At 38.3% G+C, this 18,551-nt stretch overlaps 1 protein-coding gene across 2 annotated transcripts in view; it reads left to right on the top strand.

Annotated features, from left to right (window-relative positions):
• DOK7 (docking protein 7) overlaps positions 1-18,112 on the top strand; it is a 70,379-nt gene extending 52,267 nt beyond the window's left edge. For both annotated transcript variants that reach the window (XM_085309627.1, XM_085309625.1), the window contains 5 exons: positions 2,142-2,184; positions 10,163-10,228; positions 11,300-11,371; positions 15,641-15,793; positions 17,443-18,112. In XM_085309627.1, coding sequence (XP_085165753.1) covers positions 2,142-2,184; positions 10,163-10,228; positions 11,300-11,371; positions 15,641-15,793; positions 17,443-17,579 — 471 coding nt within the window. In that variant the 3' untranslated portion in view covers positions 17,580-18,112. The remainder of the gene's footprint in view (positions 1-2,141; positions 2,185-10,162; positions 10,229-11,299; positions 11,372-15,640; positions 15,794-17,442) is intronic.
• The last annotated feature ends 439 nt before the right edge of the window (positions 18,113-18,551 follow it).

Below are 18,551 nucleotides of genomic sequence, written 5' to 3'. Positions count from 1 at the left end.
AAAAAAAAATCAGATTTCCTAAATAAATAGAATATTCCTCACAGTGGACTCCAAAGTCCTCTGCACTTTATCTATGCAAATACCTGTGCACAATTCCCCATTGAAAGTAGCAACTTCTGTGGTGGCACACAGTAACTATAGAAACAAATATCATCCATTCTGGTTTAAATTAATAATGGGAGACACAATTTTCTGAAATACTGCTTTTTTTGTTTCAGAAATCAACTGTAAACWGTTGTTTGAATTCAATGTCTGATATGCTAAAAATATACAGCTAGCWTGAATACACAAGAAATATTGAGGCTGTAGATGGCATGTCTGCAGTAGGACCAGGCAAGAGCATCCCGTCTCCAGTGTTCTTTTCCACATTCAGGGTTGTTTTGTGTTGCACATTTCAAYACTGTCCCTTTTTAAAGCTTAAAAAAGGTTTGATTAAACTCTTTTAATGTATATTTTGCCTGAAACAGAATCAGTATATACTTCTCTCATCTTTTTCCCATTCATTCCAAGTTCCCTCAAAGCCAATGAGAGTCTTTCCACTTAACTGAGCCCTTTACCTGGCTGCTAATTCTGTCTTCGCTCCCCGCCCTTCCTTGAATTCACATTTTTAATCTCTAAAAAGTGGAAGGTAGCTCAGAAAAAAGATTTAGAAGCAGTAAACAACTGGAAGTTTCATTATTAGTATACTATGAAGAAAATAAGCTCCGATTCTTGTATCAGTAAGCACCAGCACTTGAAAGCAGTCTGACAGATCATTTTCCAGAAAACATGATGACTGGTTGTTTCAGTAGTTAGATTTGTCTTGAGGAGAATAATTTCTATGCATTTTCTTTTCTCCATCTATCTTGTTGTTCAGTGTTGCCTTTTCTGAATTAAACTGTGTATTATATAATAAACTTTGCATCTTAGTATGTATGCCTTATGAAAATCTTGTGCAGGAATTCATATCACTTGAATTTCTGCATGGATACTAAGTAAATATATTCTGATTTGTTGCTGAAAAATTTTGGGGGAAGTTAACACAATGYCTATGTAGAGTGGAAGATAAGTAGTGTATGTAGAGTCCTCAGTGCTTCTAAAAACTATCACTTCAAGAGAAAGTGGAGCAAGCAGAGCAATATCTGGAATTACAAATCTTATATTCAAAATGAGAAAATTACTCTCGGGTGTTAATATAAAACAAACTATTATTGCTTTGGAACTTTGCAGTGGTGCTGCTCAGGTCTAACAGATTTTCCACTCCAAAGCCCAGAAGATGCATTTATTGATTGAAAAGAATGGGTGATATTGAGGAATTCTTTTCTTGTCAAGATCACAGAAAGAAAAGATCTTTTGGGGAGAGGGGTGTTCAGTAGCACAGAATACACTGACTTCATAGCCCACCGTGATGTTGTAGTGGAGGAGCAGCCTTGATCCTGGCTGGAAATCAAACATGCTACATGTCAGAGTATGGTCCATACTAACTTTGAATTATTTAGATAATTTATTTGGGGAGAAACGTAGCCTGCCCTCATACTTTGGAACACACTTAGAATTAAATATGGATTAGTGCTGGTGCTCTGTGCCCAACTGCTTTGATGTGTCCCAGCTGCCACCATACCACCATGACATGAGCAACCCTAAGCAGATGCAATGGTACGAAGCTTTCATAGGTGGCATTTGTCAGCAGTCTAAAATCTATCTTGGCTCTAGGATATGATGTGTTGCTTTTATAGAGCCAAGTCGTGGGAGCACACCAGGCTTCTGGCTGCTCACAGCCAGAAGCGTTTCAAGCAGATACTTACATACATTAATCTGGTTACTCCATCTTTGTATCATCTGCTTCTGAATGTGAATTTTCTTCCCTTCTGCAGCTTAATTCAGGACTGATTCAATAGTGCTAAGATTTGTTGTGCCTGCTACAGTTGAGCAAAGCAACCGAAGCAAAGTTAGGTAGCTTTTACTAAGGTAAACTAAGGATTTACAACTTAAATATGTATGTTCTGCACACCTTCAGGTGTTGCTTTGCTCCTGTTCTGTTTTTTAAAACACAGACTAAGCCTTTTTGGTGAAGTGATTTATTTGCCATTTTTTCTRTTCTTTGTAAAGTTTCTATGTCTTATGCAGAGATTTTTCATTCTAAAATTTTCTGTTTTCTTTAGGGAACAGCAGTTTTACAGTCTGGAGTCTTACCAGCTATACCAGGTAGGAGTTATTTAGTTATTTGCTTTGTTAAATAATAATACTTAAGTAAAGACTTGTAATGAGAGAAACAGTGGATCAATGGGAGTAGAACTAAAGACTGTATTGAGAATTATCCTCTTTAGTTGTTTCTGCTGCGATTGTAGTATCTTTGRTTGTAAAGGTTAATATGTTTGCTATTCCCTTCCTTTTATAGTCTAAAGAAGCTCAAAGTTGTTTTCATATAAAGCTACTTAGTGCTTTTTCTGCTCATATAGRCAAAGGTCAATAAAGTCATCTTTTAGGCTATATTAGCGCCCAAGGTAATCTTGGTTTAGAAGTTTAGTATGTAGGCCCAGGTTTCTAAAGAACCCATGGACATGGGTTGGATCCTTACCTGATACAACCTGGAGCTGCTTTGCGCATGTCAGTAGAGCTACTGATTGACCGACAAAATCAGTAAGGGAAGGGAGTTGAGTATCTGGCCTGCAAAGATGGTTAAGGCACAGGTAACACATTGCCTATCTTTTACTGTACAGATTTACAGTACAATTATCAGTAAAGTGTCTTAGTCATCTGGAGTTCCCTATTTAGCCAGGTGGGTCTGGCACCTGTTGTATCATCACTTCGCCTCAAAGACAACTCTTCATAGTTCTTTRAATATACTAGGGTTTGTGTACTGTGTTCATCTTATTTCTTTGAGAAATTGGTGCAAAAATGTCATTTAGCATCTCAAGCATCTGTGTATTCCTTAACTGCTCCCTTGCTTCTTTGATAATTCAGTGGACTCACTAACTTACCAGGTTTCCTGCTTCTGATAGATGTTTTTTGCTTATGTTTRTTTATTACTTTTAAACATCTTGACAAGTACACAAAGAAGCATAGCTGCCTTATGCTTGTATGACTGAATCAAGTTAGGTACCTCGGATAAGGAGCTTTTTAGGGGAGAAGGTTGTGAGTAATTTTATTCCTTTGTGTTAGCAGGGGAAAATCCAGAAGCATTTAGCAGGTCTCATTCCTAGTTGTTTCATTCCAGTCAGTGAAATTACTCTAGATTTGTAAAGTTGCAAGTAGAAGCACAAATTGGATCATTACTTCCAATTTTATCTTTCCTTCTAGTACTCAGGTTTCTAGTCCTCTAATCARCTGGAGTAAAGCAGAGTGCTTTATGTGATGGAAGGGTGTATAAATAGAGGGGAACATGAGTCTATTGCTGCATGTGGTGGGTATGATATTGTCTCTGCATTAATTTCAGTGATGAACACATATGATATATAAATGATATTTGTGGATGCAAATAATATCTGACACAAAAACTTAATTTTGGATGAAAGAGTTATTGTGATAAAATCTGCCATTAAGCAGATTGGGAATGCAGAAGTACAGGAGAGGTTTTTGAATCCACAGAAAGGAAAGATACAATACTGAAGAAATTTGGATGAGTTTTCGTATGTTGTGCAATGGGAAAACATTATGTAAGAAAAAAAATGAATACATTTTGGAATAAATATAAAATTGTTTAGGCAGATGCAGCCTTTAAAGCTAGTGACTCTTAAGTTAGCCTTTTTTTTGCCATCTTTGTCTTATCTTACATAGTCTCATTATATACCTGTGGAACTTTATTCTTAAATATGATACTATTTTCCCAGGGTACAAAAGCAAACAGAGTATTTTCTCTGATTCGATAATGTTTCATATTTATTATCCACGGATATTTCATTATGAAGTATTGTCTTTTGTATTTGTGCTCATTACAAGTATAATTGGATTAAACTTGGTGTTGCAATACTTTGAAAATAACAACTGTCATATTTGGATTTCTTGCTTTCATGATTTTTAACTCAAGCCACATATGAAAGTCTGTTGGTACCAAGCAGTATTTCAARCATTTTACTGGAGTTAAAGAACATCATTAGAACTTTTATTTATTTATCTACTATATGTTTTTATATGTTGTTTATATGGGAGAGTACTGATCTGAGGTAGCTAGTTTCAAAAGCTGTCTTGCACAGRTACATGGCAAGATATTTCTACATTAATGTCTGCCTGACATTATATGTATTATTATATGTAAATTATTTTGTTATTTTTTTTACAAATAACTTTGGCAAAACTGATTAGAAAAAGAGACTGAATTAGATTGTTTGCATTTGCAGTGGTAGTATTCTAACTGTTCCTATAGCTTTTCGACAGAGATCAAGGTAAGGGATGCTTTGGAGTTATGTGATGTAAATATGCCTGCTCTAAAGTATARTTAATAAGTTGTATTTGTGATCATTATAGACCTTAAAAAACTGATAGGAACTTGCATTCAAGAGTGATTCAAATTGCCTGTTATCTGCGGCTGCTGGATTCAGGGGGTGCCTAGATTTAGTACATTTTGGACTAAGTTGTTCTTATGAGGCCTATATATACAGTTTGCCATGAATGCTTAAGAAATTTTGTAGTCTGGTCTAGTGGATGCAAATTCAGAGATATGTATGTGAGTTTCTACTTCAGGAGCATCTCGTGTGTTTTGAATTAAGGGATCACGAATGAGGTGCACGCTCAGTGTTAAGAGCTGGAACCAGAACCCAGCACTTCCCTTCACAGAAGAGTAAGATAAAGAGCTGGTGGTCATCTTGATTATAGCGGGGATCAATGGGTTGTTTAGTTCATACCTCTGCCCAGGATTAGGATGTATTATGTGCATGTCTCCAGTACTTCTGCCCAGGATTAGGATGTATTAYGTGCATGTCTCCAGTACTWCTTTGTTTAGCGTGTTCTGCAATGATGGAGAAYTCTTACTCCACCTAAACCATCCAAAGTGCTTTGCTATTCTTACATTTACTCTGTATTTCCAAATAGCTACCTTTAACCTTTCTTGCTGTGATTTAGGGCTATTATTAAAACTTGTGCTTCCTTCCAGCTTATTGCGGCATCTTAGACAGGAAGTTCACTTATAATGCTTTTCATGTTCTCCTTCAAAATATTTGGAGTTCCTCAGCTGAGGAGATCTCAGCCCTATATCTCCTCTTTCACTGATGATATTTAAACCACGARGCTGTCTTGGGTGTGTGTATGAGGGAAAAGCCCACTCTTTCTGTCCTTRTTTGTCAACCCTTCCAAGAGAACCAAGCAGTTGGAAACGCAAGACTTCTGCGGAGCCAAGGACTCCTCTTTAGAGAAACCAAATTCTTGGAGTGGGTTTGCAGAAGTGCTTAGGCTCCCTTTACAGTACCTGGAGAAGGCATTTCATGTAGGCTGTCTGTGCCATTTTTTTTTTTGGAAGCACCTGTCCCTTCCCATTAGCTATGGGGAGTCTGAATGCCTGGGCATTCCCAGGAGTCAGACCCAKCCTCAGGCATTTCAACACCCAAGTTAAACAACTGTAGTGGGAGGTCTGAATTTGACTCCCGTCTCAATTCATGACCTCCCTGTACTTTAGTGCTGCAGGCTCTGGCAATGCAAAAATCAATAACTGAATTGGAAAATAACCCAAAAAATCTCTTCTCTCCCTCTTGGAAGCAGTTTACTTGAATACTGATAAGTTTTGTGACTCTTGAATTCTTTTCTGTCTGTGCAATTCCATTTTTTTCCATATTGTAAATGAGCAAAGTCATCAGCATTGCAACAAACTGTCTTGCTCTCTGGCAGCCTCTTTGCTTGTAATACAAGACCTACGCAATGCTTGACTGGAAATGCTTGGAGAGGTTGTAGTTAGGAACAAATAYTGGAGTTGAGCTAAAATGTCAAGATCCTGACTATGAACACCGTTCCTCAATTAAATTGTTCTTAGGTAGATAGGGAGTCAAGAAAGGGGGAAAGGAAGAAAAGAATAAAATTAAATGTATAACAGAGGMAATGGGTGCTGAAAATGAACTCAGCTATCTGGCAACTTAGACTTTCTTCTTTCATTTTTAAAAATTTTATCTATATATTTATCTGTTTGTTTATTTTTGCAAACCTGTTCAGCTTGMTTCTTCTATTCCAAGCTTAGGAATAAGCTTCAAGGAATTAATTTAGATCAGCGAGAAAGAAGAGTCTGGCCTGTACTGTGTTTGCTGTTTTTGTTTACKTTGAAAATAATTTATAATTCCCAGAAGTTTAGTATGTCCTCAGGTTTTATAAATTATCAGTTTTTCAGATGAAGGAAGACAAAGTACACCATGGTATTTTTAATGAGCGAGCAAAGGACTGTGCTGAACAGTGTCCACCATCATACATCACAGAGCTGAACATTTTAATAGAACAGTATTATAATAATGAGAAATTGATTAATAAAACCCTGCCATAATATGACATGCTCTTTCTTGACTATACTTTATTAAATAAGTGCATTTAAAATCATTCCTGTAGGAGRAGAAAAATAAGAGCTCAGCGTAAGTGGTTTAGGTAAGCTGATTAAAACATGTATTGCATTTACAAGCTAAGCCTTGGTCTTAGTGCATATCTGAGTTGCTAGAAGCCTAGAAAGAAAAAATATCTTCACTGTGAAACCAGCCACTAGTGAATGATTCAAATGCTGCTGCTTCATCGTCATGGCTGGTTTCTGTTTACGTGAGGCAGAAAGTGAGTCCACACCRTGGTGATCCTTACCTTTGTGTCTGACCTGCTTCCCCATGGCTTCTCTGACACTGAAATCTGGGGAGATTATTTGTCCCAGCCATCTAGATAAGAGAGATAAGAAACCTTATTTGCCAACCTAGTGATTATTTTGGTTTCCCACCTCTCCCACTAAGGTTCCTTCACTATGGCCTTCATCTGTGGCCTGCACAGATCCCGACTTAGGTGYGTCAGAACTGTTTGGTCTAGATACACACCAAAAGTATCTAGCGCAACTCCAAAAGTATAGCTTTCAAACAACCCTCAGTGAGATTCTTTGCACAAAACCTGATGGTGAGTCCAGCCTAACAGTTTTGCATTTTTAAGGATGGAAGGTTGGGCTGTAGTGGCCCTACAGCATGGGAAGATGAATAAAGGAGGTGTTTAGCTCCTCTGTGATTCTTTCGAAGCAATATTTGAACAGTCAATGTGCTTGAATGGATTTCGGGTTGGGAGTGGTTCTACTACTTCTGAAGTTTCGTTTTTCTGAAGTTTCCAGTTAGACAGGAAGCATTTTTGAACACGGTGAAATCTGTAGAGCAGATGAGCATTTTTTACGCATCCCGCTCAGCTTTTATGTATTGCAGGTAATGCTATTTGTATAGCATAAAATATATGAAGTCACTTTGAAAACAGAAAAACAACAAAATCAAGGAAACTTTAGAAGTCAATTGTATAGAATCAGGAAGTCCTCTGTTACATTTACATGAAAAAAAATGGTGTGCTTGCAGTCTTTCTCCTGTAAAACAGTAGCTATAGTCTTTGGATGCTCTTCTAAGCAAGATACCTGTTTTCAAAGAAGGTGATAGATAAGTTGATTGGCTCATGATAAAGATATTTGTTGTTTAATAAGAAGCAGGACTTTATCTTGGAGCACAGTGTTTCCTCCTGTCCTGAGGAGGAGTCAGAAAATCCAGTGGCCGAGGCCTTCGAACTCTGCCCTGCTCTGCGGAGGCGAAGAGGAGGCTGGGCGGTGGGACGCGAGCGCMGGGTGTGCGTTGCACGTGTCTCCTAACTGGTCACGCAATCGTACGCGACAGGATTTGAAAATGTCGCTGGCTGGGCCCTGTTCAGAGCACTTACTCCAGCTTCTCTCCTCTCTGTTACTGTATCCTCCCCCCGTGGCTTCTTGTGGCACATGTGGCAAATTGCACTTATTCTTTAAGAGTGGGCATGAGGAAATGAGTATGATATTAAAAACCAAAAAACACAGAAACAAAACAAAACAAAAACGAAACCCAACCCCGTTTCAGGTAGCAGTTGCTTTTGTTTTATCTATCTRCATCAGAGGTCTGAATTCTAGTCACCGATAGGAATACAAAACGTTCGGAGAGGAGACAGCATACCTTTACTTTGTCACATTTTGAATATCTTCTTCCTCTTGCATGTTGAGGAAAGTAGAATGCAAATAACTTTCCAGCTGAACTACTCAGTTTTTAAAAAATGCGGGAGAGTCAGCCACACAGAACTGGGTGCCACTGGAAAGTGGAAAAATTAATTCTTAATACCTTGGAAGACAAAAACAGTGATGAAAGGGAGTGTCTGTCTCCTACTGGATGCTTGGTGTGTTCAGCAATTTATCTTGCTAATTGGCTCTTTCCATTGCTACAAGAATTATTCTAGGTTTCATAAAAGATAAACAAGCCAATATGTACGGTAGCTATTAAGAAGAAAGAAGAAAACATCTGGGCCAATCTCTTTTGACGTGTGTTTATACAAGGCAGTTCAAAGCCTAAAGGAAATTCCGTGAGAGATTTGACTRTGTAAACATTTGTTAGTCGCAATATTTGAACATGAGAAAAATGCAACAGGTCAAATTCTGAAGTGTTAATATGATTCTTTTTAAACTGGCCCTAAATGGGAAAACTTCAGCTCGACCATAAATGGATTGGAATATTTTGTTGTTTTYGCTTTCCTTTCCTCTCCTGTGTACTTTTCATAGATCCTGAAAATATTGCTTAAAAATTCACCTTCCTTGCAGAATGATTTCAACTGAGTTGCACAGAGGTTGGGCCTGTGTTGGTTCTGTTTTGTTTTGTTTCTCCAGTATGGGGGCAGAGGGGGAGAACGCTTTGTGTTGTGGTGGGGCTGCAATTAGCCTAAAGCCGTCATCTTCTGCTGAAAGCAAGGTAAAACTTTCACCTGCACAAGGTGTATTTTGGTACTCTTATTAATGCAGGGACAGGATAGGATGCTCTGAGAAGGGAAAAAACAAAAAGCAGATATGGCGACAATATAAGTAAATCCCTTAATGGAGAGCATGCAGGTGTTATTTGTCCTATTTTTGCRTTTATTGACATCAGGAGTCTCATTAAACACAACATTTCAAAGTGTTTTTACTGGTTAGGTTCTCACCAGAGTATGCAAAGGTTCTATAGTCTGATTTGGTATTAAGATACCAAATCAGTTCCTGAGTACGTACGCTTAAGTACAATTAAGTACAATTTACTTGCACAAGAAGCTTCCTTGAAATTGCTCATGTTAGGAAGTAAATGGCAGTCRCCGAGATCTAGATGCCCACAGCAAGAGCAGTAGAGGCAAGAAACTCGTGGTTAGATGGGGATAGCGCTCCCTGAATAGGTCGGTATGATGCTGAGCAGTTTGCTGGTAAAATGAAGAAGGGATGTATGCATGTGGACAAACCACACTACATGTGTCCTGTCCTGAACGTTTCTGGATGCTCTGAACTGCTTTGCTAACTTTTGTTACCTCCAGCTTCCATATCTGAACCTGTAGTTAGGGCAGATTCATGCTGATCTGAATAGGGCTGGGGAAAGGAGACCGCCTGTACCATTGACCGTGCCCTCGGAAGCTGTCCTGGCTGGAACATCTCCAACAGTATTGCACGAGAACTGGCCAYGACCTGCGTCCAAACCCTGCTGGAGTTGGATCCTTCCCCCACCCTTCACTCTGCCGCGGATTGTTACGTTTTTCATGCTGAAAACTGGATGGGGGACTGCTGGAATTGAGATTCAGTTCTTTCCGTTAACTTTAATAGGTTTTGAATCCAGTCTGATGAGATTTAGTGACAGCTTTAAAAACTGTGGTTAGCTTATACCAAAGCTACTTTATGGATTGCAGAGGCAACTSTTACTCAGAGTTTTCCACTGCCATTTTACTCCTCAGGTCAAGACGACTGGTAGTATCTCAGAGTTTTATAGGGGGCATCCTTTCTTCCAAAAGACAAGACATCAGCAAAATTAGACTATAATGGCACAACCTCAGGATAAAGAATAGAGCAGAAAAAGGAAAAAATAGGGGGGGGGATGTTGCTTGAATGAAGAACAATGACTTAAAATTCTTACCAGAATTTTTGTGGTGTTTCAGAAACACTTACTAAGAATGCTGAGGCACAGCAGATATCTAATAATAGCAACAGRAATTTAGAATTAATATGAATACCTCTCCTTGAAAACAGGTCCTTCTTCTGTCATGGCAGCTTCTGGATCTCTGAAAGCGCATAAAGGGCACAGTMTGCAAGCTGGTAGGTATAAGTGGTTAGGAGGTATGTTTGTGCATGTAAGTTTAACTCAATTTAAACTAAAATGTTAAAAATAATGTATGATTGATTCCCTATTGTAAGACCTTAAAAAAAAAAAAAAAAAGATTTGCTGGGTTTTGTTAGAAAGGCATTGACAGATGGGATAAGTTTAGAAGAGGCAGTGATAGATGAGATAAGTGTCATTACATAGACAGTAATCTTATTCACAGCAGTAAAATGCTGCCAGCACTTTAACAAAGGGCACCCACCAAAAGAAAAAAAAAAMMAMMAAAAAAAMMMMYCCACCTCAGGCCATGAGAAACCCTGTATCCTAGCAATGAGATGTGGGGGGAAAAAAAACTTCCAATTTAAAGATATTTCATGATAAGGAAGAAACACACAAGTACCTGCAAGTAAGCATATAAAATTGTGTTTGTAGCCCAAAGCKTATCCCAGTATGCTGATACTATGGGCATAGCTTTTTAGCTTGCCTTGTCTGAACTGAGGTGCAGTTTCAGGTCATGAGGGAATCTGGGCATCTTTTTCCAGCCTAGTGCTCTGGAAGCGTCAGTGATCTTGCGCAGTCTGGCTTCTTGTGAAGGTGACGATTTGCACTTGCAAAGCAAAGTGCYCTTTGGAAGGGCTAGTTCAAGCACTTTCTACAGGACTTTGTCACAAATGGAGAAGTTATCCATCATGCTGGAGGTGGAATTTTAACAAGAGTCTTCCAGATACTYGCAAGATCACCCACCCACGTCTCCCCAGTTCATGCATTCAGGACAGCTTTGCCTTTCCCACATCCACCTGTAGAAAGCACAGAGTTGACTTCARTGGCCTTCAGTGTGGATACCTGTAAAAATGCCCTACCGATAATTTCCTTGCTATTGCACTTATCMGAAAATGCTTGCATCCCCACCCCAGAAAAGTTAATGCTAGCCACTATTTGTCACTTCTGACATTTTTCCCTGTTACTTAGATTGTAACATTAGAAGTCAAAACTAGAAAATTATATACTTTGTTTTTCTTGTGCAATTTATTAAGCCCAAAGCCGTTGACAGTGTTCCTGTATTCTAGGTCCTAAAGGCGGTTATGAGATGCTGACACTTTCTGCAGAACCTGGAACTCCTACTAGCTCGGAGGAATCTGGTGAGTAAAGATCTCTGCAACCCGTTGTAGCGGAAGACATTAGTGTCTTTTATTGTTTTTTTTCTCTTTCTTATTATATGTTGTGTATCTCTTCTAAATATTAATTTTTCAGATGTTGGCTTGTGAACACATAAGCTTTGCATGTGTGCACACACACAAACATATATATATTTATATATACACACATACATCTTGGGGCTTTGTTTATGGTGTTGGTTGTTTTATTTTCTGAGTTATTTGTATTGCAGATGCTGGAGGATGGTGCTTACATAGGGTCAAAATGTGAATAACTACTAAAAGAGAGACTCTTTTCTTCCCTTCCCCAACCATGTTATCTTTTTTGTTCTCTTTTACTCTTTAATGCCATCATATTTTCTRTTTTACTTTTCTGAGGTTACAAATTTTAACTGCTTTTTCTTTCTTCTCTTTTTCCCCAGGCAGTCATCATATTCTGCCAATTCTTTCACAATATCTCCACATTATAAATGTACATTTTGATTTGTYTTTGTCCCAAACTCACCCTCCACGATAATCTGAAATCCTACTCTTCTAAATCCCCACCTACTAGCCCCAGTTCATTCAGAAAATACTGCTGAAAGCACTTTTCCGTGGCGCTGTGTACCCTGTTTTCTAAGCAGGAGCTTTTGGCTGCATTCTATTCTTCAGATAAATATCTCTCTTCAAATAAATATTACATAAGCCAGGTTTTATAGTCTGAGAGTTTTTTATTAGGAGAAAAAATGAAAAGCAAAGTATTTCTATGTTTACAAAGCCTAGCTTCTGTTAAAACAGTACAGACTAAACAACAGGAGATTGTTCCTTTGCTACCATTACAGTTTGCCCAACTTCATTCTTGATTTGTTTTTTTCCTTTGGATCAATTTATAGCAGGAATATTTGATTTTTGCCTGGGGTTTCTTTGTTCTGTGTGCTGCTTTTGCCTCTCTTGTGCAAAGCTCCACCAATTAATAAACTGTTCTCCAAATATGCTTCTCAGGAAAATCCCTTGGGTAGTCTAAATGAGGTATTACATTCAGCTTTTGGAAACCCCTCAACTATTTAGTTTGCTGTAGTTTGCTTGTTTTYGTGCCAGGTAATTTTGAGGAGATCTCACTCAGATTCCTTGTACATCACTTTAACAGTATATAGAGAGACCTCAAAATTATCCTCTCCATGACTACCCATGGTTCTGGATCAGTCMTAGGACTGTCATTTGCTAACAGCTTCAACTACTTGGCATGCAGGTTTTCATGCTGTGGTTCTGCCACGGCATGGCATGGCCAGGCCAAATTCCTTTGGACTCTAGAATAAGTTAGCAATTTCTGTAAACCATGTTTGAAGGTGAAGTGATTTCTCTTGCTTGAATATGTGATGAAAAAYAGTGGGTTACTTCATGGTTGCTCCATTGCGTTCTTTATGAAAATCTGTCAAAGAAAATGGCTGACTTTCAAGCCTTTAAAAACTGTGGACTGCACGGTAGAGGCTCCTTTTGATTTAAATAGCTTAAATCTGGAGAGATTCCAGTATCTTGGAAACTCATGCAGTCTCTGACAACTCCTGCTGTGGCTTGACTGTGTAGGAGCCATCTCCGCTGTTCACRATACAGGCTAAGAAGAAGAAAAGATTCCCATTAATGGTCATTTGCAGCTGCTGTTGGTTGGCTATAAGAAGTTGTTCTCTTCTCTGCTGTAAATAGCCTTGGCCACCTTCTTGCCTCTCCATTGCATCCAGGCAGTGTCAGACTGGGCCGAAAAGGGAATGGCAGCAAGTGAAGTTTAGAGGTGGGGTTTCTCTGGGAGCAAGGAAGGACCGAATGGGATAACTGCAGGGAGAGGGAGACCCTGAATATGAAACCATTTTTCTCTTGCATTTTTCATTCCTAAATTGAATTAATTGATGGTCCTAAGGTGCTCTCTCTGCAGTTCTTAGAAATAAGAAACTGTCATTCAAGAAATTCAGAGAATATGCAGGAGCAACTTAGAATTCCTTATCTGGTATTGGATTTTACATTTCCGCTAGAGACAGGCTTTCCAAACTAAAGTCATGGCATACTTTGAGCAAGATTATTCCCTTCCTAACAGCTAATCAACCACCCACAGGCATCTTATTACCTCTTGCTCAGTAGCGTGCTTTTCTCAAGTGATGATGGCTAGTGTCTGTGGGTCTATTGCATGCCTRTGATAACTATTTTTCCATCGACTTACTCAGTTAAATGTAAATGTATAATTGCAGGATTATTTTGTTCTGGTTCTAGAGAAAGCTAGCTTTGATTATGGACTAAAATGTTCAAAACAAAACACCCACTCCTCCCCCAGCACCCAAGCTATTTCCAAAGACAAACCTTAAAGAAGGAAAACGGGAAATGTGTTAAAATAAAACACAATAGCCTTGAGAGGTCAGTGCTGCTAATCTAATCTATATTTTTATGTTTAACAAAGTTTGGGAAAAAAAAAAATTAAAAATGAATGATGGCATCTAGGCAATAACAACAGTCAAAACAGTCTTCYCTATGAACTCATTTGACAGAAGCATTTTAATATCAAGTACTGCCGATTCCTGCAGGCTACAGAGCATTCCTCCTGGCACTAGCTGAAGTAAGAGCCAACAGCAGTAATTTGCTCTGCAATTTAAAATGTGACTTCTTAGGACACTCAGGGCTATGCATCTGACTGTYGTTAGCATGTGATTGCAGTGTGGGAGAATCGTTGATGAGCTCGGGAGCCCTGCTCCCTAGGCCCCTGACGTCTTTCATTGCCTACCTGAATGTGTGCTGCTGAGCAAAAGCAAAACCCAGTGAGTAATGTGGCTTTTTGGGAGCAAAGAAGCTGTTCGGTCTTCTTCATGCAAACTCTGGAGATCCAGAAGCAGTATTCTCAAATAGATTTTCTCTTTTGTCCTGTGAAGTGCTTTGAGTTGGGTACAGCTCGCACAAAGGACAGTTTAAGGGAGAGATGGTCTRTATTTGAATTCTAGTGATAAGGTGTATCTGCATTTAATATGTCAAATTTTAATTTGACACCTTTCTGTGCTGATTTGAACTATAATTTTTAAATTAATTGTATCTTGCAAGAATGTTGCAGCCACAGAGCAGGAAACTCAAGCATTGACCCAGTCATCATTGTAAGGGAAAAAGCTTCAACAGGACTGATGGAAGGAGATCTGCATCAGACCGTTTACTAGCCTAATGAGTCAGGCAATGAGGATGCAACTCGCATCCTTGCCAGAGCACAGATAGAGTATGTGTTTGTATTTGGCTCTCTGATAGCCTGGGTAATTCTGTGAGGTTTCTTTCTCTTGGTGTTTATAGTTTGAAAAAATAGGTGTAGGTGCCTGATGGGAAGGAGCGGAAAGCTGAAGTGCCTTGTTGGCCAACGAAAGGAACATTATCCTTATATCTTCYGTTTTAGTTTCACTCCAGACAAGGTTAGAATAATAGAAAGTAGGGCTGGAAGAGGTCTTGAGAAGTCACTGAACAGGCAAAAGAGTCTCTTTTCAGTCAGAACCACTTCATAGAAAAATGTTTCCTGATAGTCTAGCTTCCTGTTAGTCTGGCTTTTTCCTAGATGTTTTTAGATGCAGAAATTCTTYCACCTCTATGGGGCTTCCTCTAGCGTTCTTATGGTCTTTACTATTAGCCAGGTTCTTCCACTGCCCAATCTAATTCTTTTCTTCCTTTATTACTGTCCTGCAATTTAAGTCTTTTATTATTTTTGTCTATCCTGACTAGATATTGTTTCTCTCTTTTTCAAATTGGTGCATGTAGACTGTCAGCATCATCTCCTCGAGCTTGCCTTCTCCTCATTTACACAATTCTCCAGTGTATTTCTCAGCACATAGTTTCTAGACCAMTGGTAATTTTGGTTGATCTTCTATGCATGATATAATTGTCCGTGTCCTTCTAGACAAATTGCTACCCGTAAGGCTTTACTAATACTGCATTAGGGTTGAAAGTCTTGGGAAGTGTTATGTTGTATACAGGGCTTCTGTCTGAAGACTTCTACATAATGTTTGCTTTCTTTCACAGCAGGATGAGATTACAGGCTGTGGTCTGCGGTCTTCTGCAGAGATTCTTACTTAGTCTGTCTTTGAGGATTTTTACTGTAGAAAGCTTACTTTTCTCATATCTCGCCTGGGACGGGAGAATATACTGTTTGGCAAGCTGAGTTGTTACTGCTGAATGTTTGCTTTCAGAATATTTGGTGGAATATTTTTTATGAAATGGATCACTAGTCATTGCAAACAATGTCTATAATAACATTACTTATTTTAGAAGGGGCAGTAGGTTATGCAGCTGACTTCTCTGCATCAGATCGACCCCACAGTGAGACAGCCACCTATGTTAATATTCCTGTCAGTCCTACATCCAAAAAACAACTTCATTACATGGAACTGGAACTTCAAGAACCTAGCACAAGCATAAGAGGTAAGAAAGTCTACAATATTATTTAAACAACAAAGGAGACAACAAAGGAGGCAAAAATACAGAGATGCAAGTGACATCAGGAATCCTTTTCTTTTTCTTTTTTTTTTCATCTACCCATAGCTTCTTGCTAATAGAGGAGTTCTACCTTGCTACATAAGCGAGGCAGTTCTCGTAACTGCCAACTCTTTTGGAAAGATTTTTAACTAATGAGATTCTATAAGATGTTGCAYCCTTGTGACAGGTGCACTGTATATGAACTACTTCTAAAGTGAACATTTCTGAGTCTGTAGAGTTTGACAGATAGTAATTTGCCCATGTTTTTAAGGTTTTCATCATATATACTAGGACTAGAAGCTTGCCTAATTTTCCTTGCCTGTCTTTGGAAACAGGGCTGTGGGTGTAGGTGAACAGGGCTTGCTCCTGGAGATACTGAATTTAGCCATGCAGCAAATGCTTAAGAATAGAACATAGTGTTCTTCTATCTGCTTTCTATAAAAGGATATGTGAAAGTGCTGCAGAGATTAAGCCAGCATAAGTATTTGTTTTTGCTTTTTTATTCTTTCATCTGATTTGGGTTATTTTACTTCTGATGCTTACCATGGAGAATTACTACTTAAACATGCATGTAAATGTACCACGTATTGTCACTTAGAGGTGTGGTGCTCTTCACACTTGGTATTGATAGGTTTTCCTTATATAGTTTTCAGCTAAAGAAGTTTTAATTTTGATGGTTTTTACTTTTTTATTTCAGCAAATTTACAACTTTGAAATTCTAACGCTTTTTGCTTTGTTTTTTGGGATCTTTRTATGGGTCTTGTTGTAGTAAGTCTAAGTTTCTCCTAGACTTTAATGAAATTCTCTGTACAACATTCTGTTGAGATATGAAAGTGGTGATGACTTAAAGACAGTGAACCAGGCAACTCCATAAACAGATGTAAAACTTTCCTAAATCTCAACCCTCGACCCCCTGCTTAACTTCTGTAGCTTTGAAGATGCCTTAAATGASTGCAAATACCTTATTTTTTCATACTAGAGTTTTCTTAGTCTCCAGAGTCTGGGCATTCAGGGAGCTGTTCTACTCTCCATTAGTGAGCTGCTTTTACCTATCTTACTGCTACTTACTGGACTAAACATCATGTTGCCTGAGGCTGAAGGTGGTTGATCTGGTAAATGTTCAGAGARTATGGGTAATCCAGACTAAGAAGAATCCCTGTCAGTGCTGCCATGCCAGCATTGTTTTCTTTTCAAATATTAGGTGGTGCTCATTTACTGTATAATAGCTAACTAAAGATAGATGTGCACCAGAAGTGGGAGAATTGAGTTTAGCTTTGTCTTCTACTGGGATGAATACAGGTGAAGTTTCAAACCTGGGGCAGAAATGCAAGTGATTCAGGTGCGTACTTTCTGAGGAAAACTAGATGCCTAAAATATGTAGATAACAAGTTTTTGAGTTTTTTTTTTTTTTTTTATTATAGATTTAATGTGTGCGGACAGGTAATCATCTTACTGCCTTTATAGATCTATTTTTAAGACCAGATTACTATCATACAGGAAATCTGTGGAAGAAGAGTCTTAATAGTTTAATTCTGGGTCAGTTTTGCCCAGGAATACACGAAAGATATGTTACATGGGTTGGTTTGTTGTTTCAGGGAGTGGATCCTCCAGATATGCACAGATAGACATTGCGGCCACAGAGACAGCCCACAAAGTGGGAACGCAGCATGCCCAGTGCCGGGAGGAACGCTTGCAGGAGCTGGAGCAGAAGAAGAAAGGAGCTCAGCAGTGACCTGTCTGGAAGAGGACTTTTTGCTCACTGTAAATTGGTACTAATTTAACTTTCAAAAGGTTCACATTTATTGTCAAAAATATGCTTATAAAAAAGCTACTATTGTTTATTGTATTTATACCAGATTCATTCCAATATCTTGATTCCTAATTGGAAAACTGGTAGCATGAGGAGTGTGTGTGCATTTTTTTCTTTCTATTTTAAAATTGGTTATAAAGTACAGATTATTTTTTCATATATAATAGATACGTTACCTTTTTCTATAATTCTAAAATCCTAGAAGAACCTGGAACCAAATCTAGTAAACTAAGGCATTTTCTTTAAAGATAAAGAATTTGGATGTGTGCAGATAAGATGATGCGAGTGTGTGTATGTGATATGTGTATGCATGTGTTTGTGTGCATGCATATGTATGTTTTGTATGTAAGCACACTACTCTGATAAAATATATGTATATATCTGAATGTATAAAATATTTAAAACTTTTATTAATATATTAATGGCCTCTTAATTACAAAAGAAAGAAAATCCAGTGCCTGATATATATATATATATTTTTTGTGCACAGTTTTGTTCAATTTTTATGGTTGTTTATGGATACGCTTAACTTTACCTATAGGTAATTCAATTTTAAAACTCACCAGGAGTTCTTTATTTTTGACTAAAACTGCTGAGATGTAGTAGAGCTGCAGTGTCAGAGGTACATGTATTTGTATGCAGACATGCATGTGAACACGTGCACGCGCACACAAACGTGGTGTTTAATTATGTGTATAAATCAGGTATTTGAGGCAAAAATTTTCAAGAAGGGCTATTTGGGGTGTTTCTTTTTGAAAACCCTGTTTCAGATGCCTTTAAGCTTTGATATCATAGTTGCTGGGTACCTGTAATTCTTAGCGCTTTTTTTCTAGAGTTGAAGAGACCTATTGTTTTCCAAATCAGGGCTTAGGTTTCTCTTTTTGAATATCTTAA

Source organism: Rhea americana, unplaced genomic scaffold, assembly GCF_003343005.1.
Source record: "Rhea americana isolate MKP2758 unplaced genomic scaffold, rheAme1 scaffold_30, whole genome shotgun sequence".
NCBI classification, from domain to species: Eukaryota; Metazoa; Chordata; class Aves; order Rheiformes; family Rheidae; genus Rhea; species Rhea americana.
This window is presented reverse-complemented; position numbering and strand designations above follow the sequence as displayed.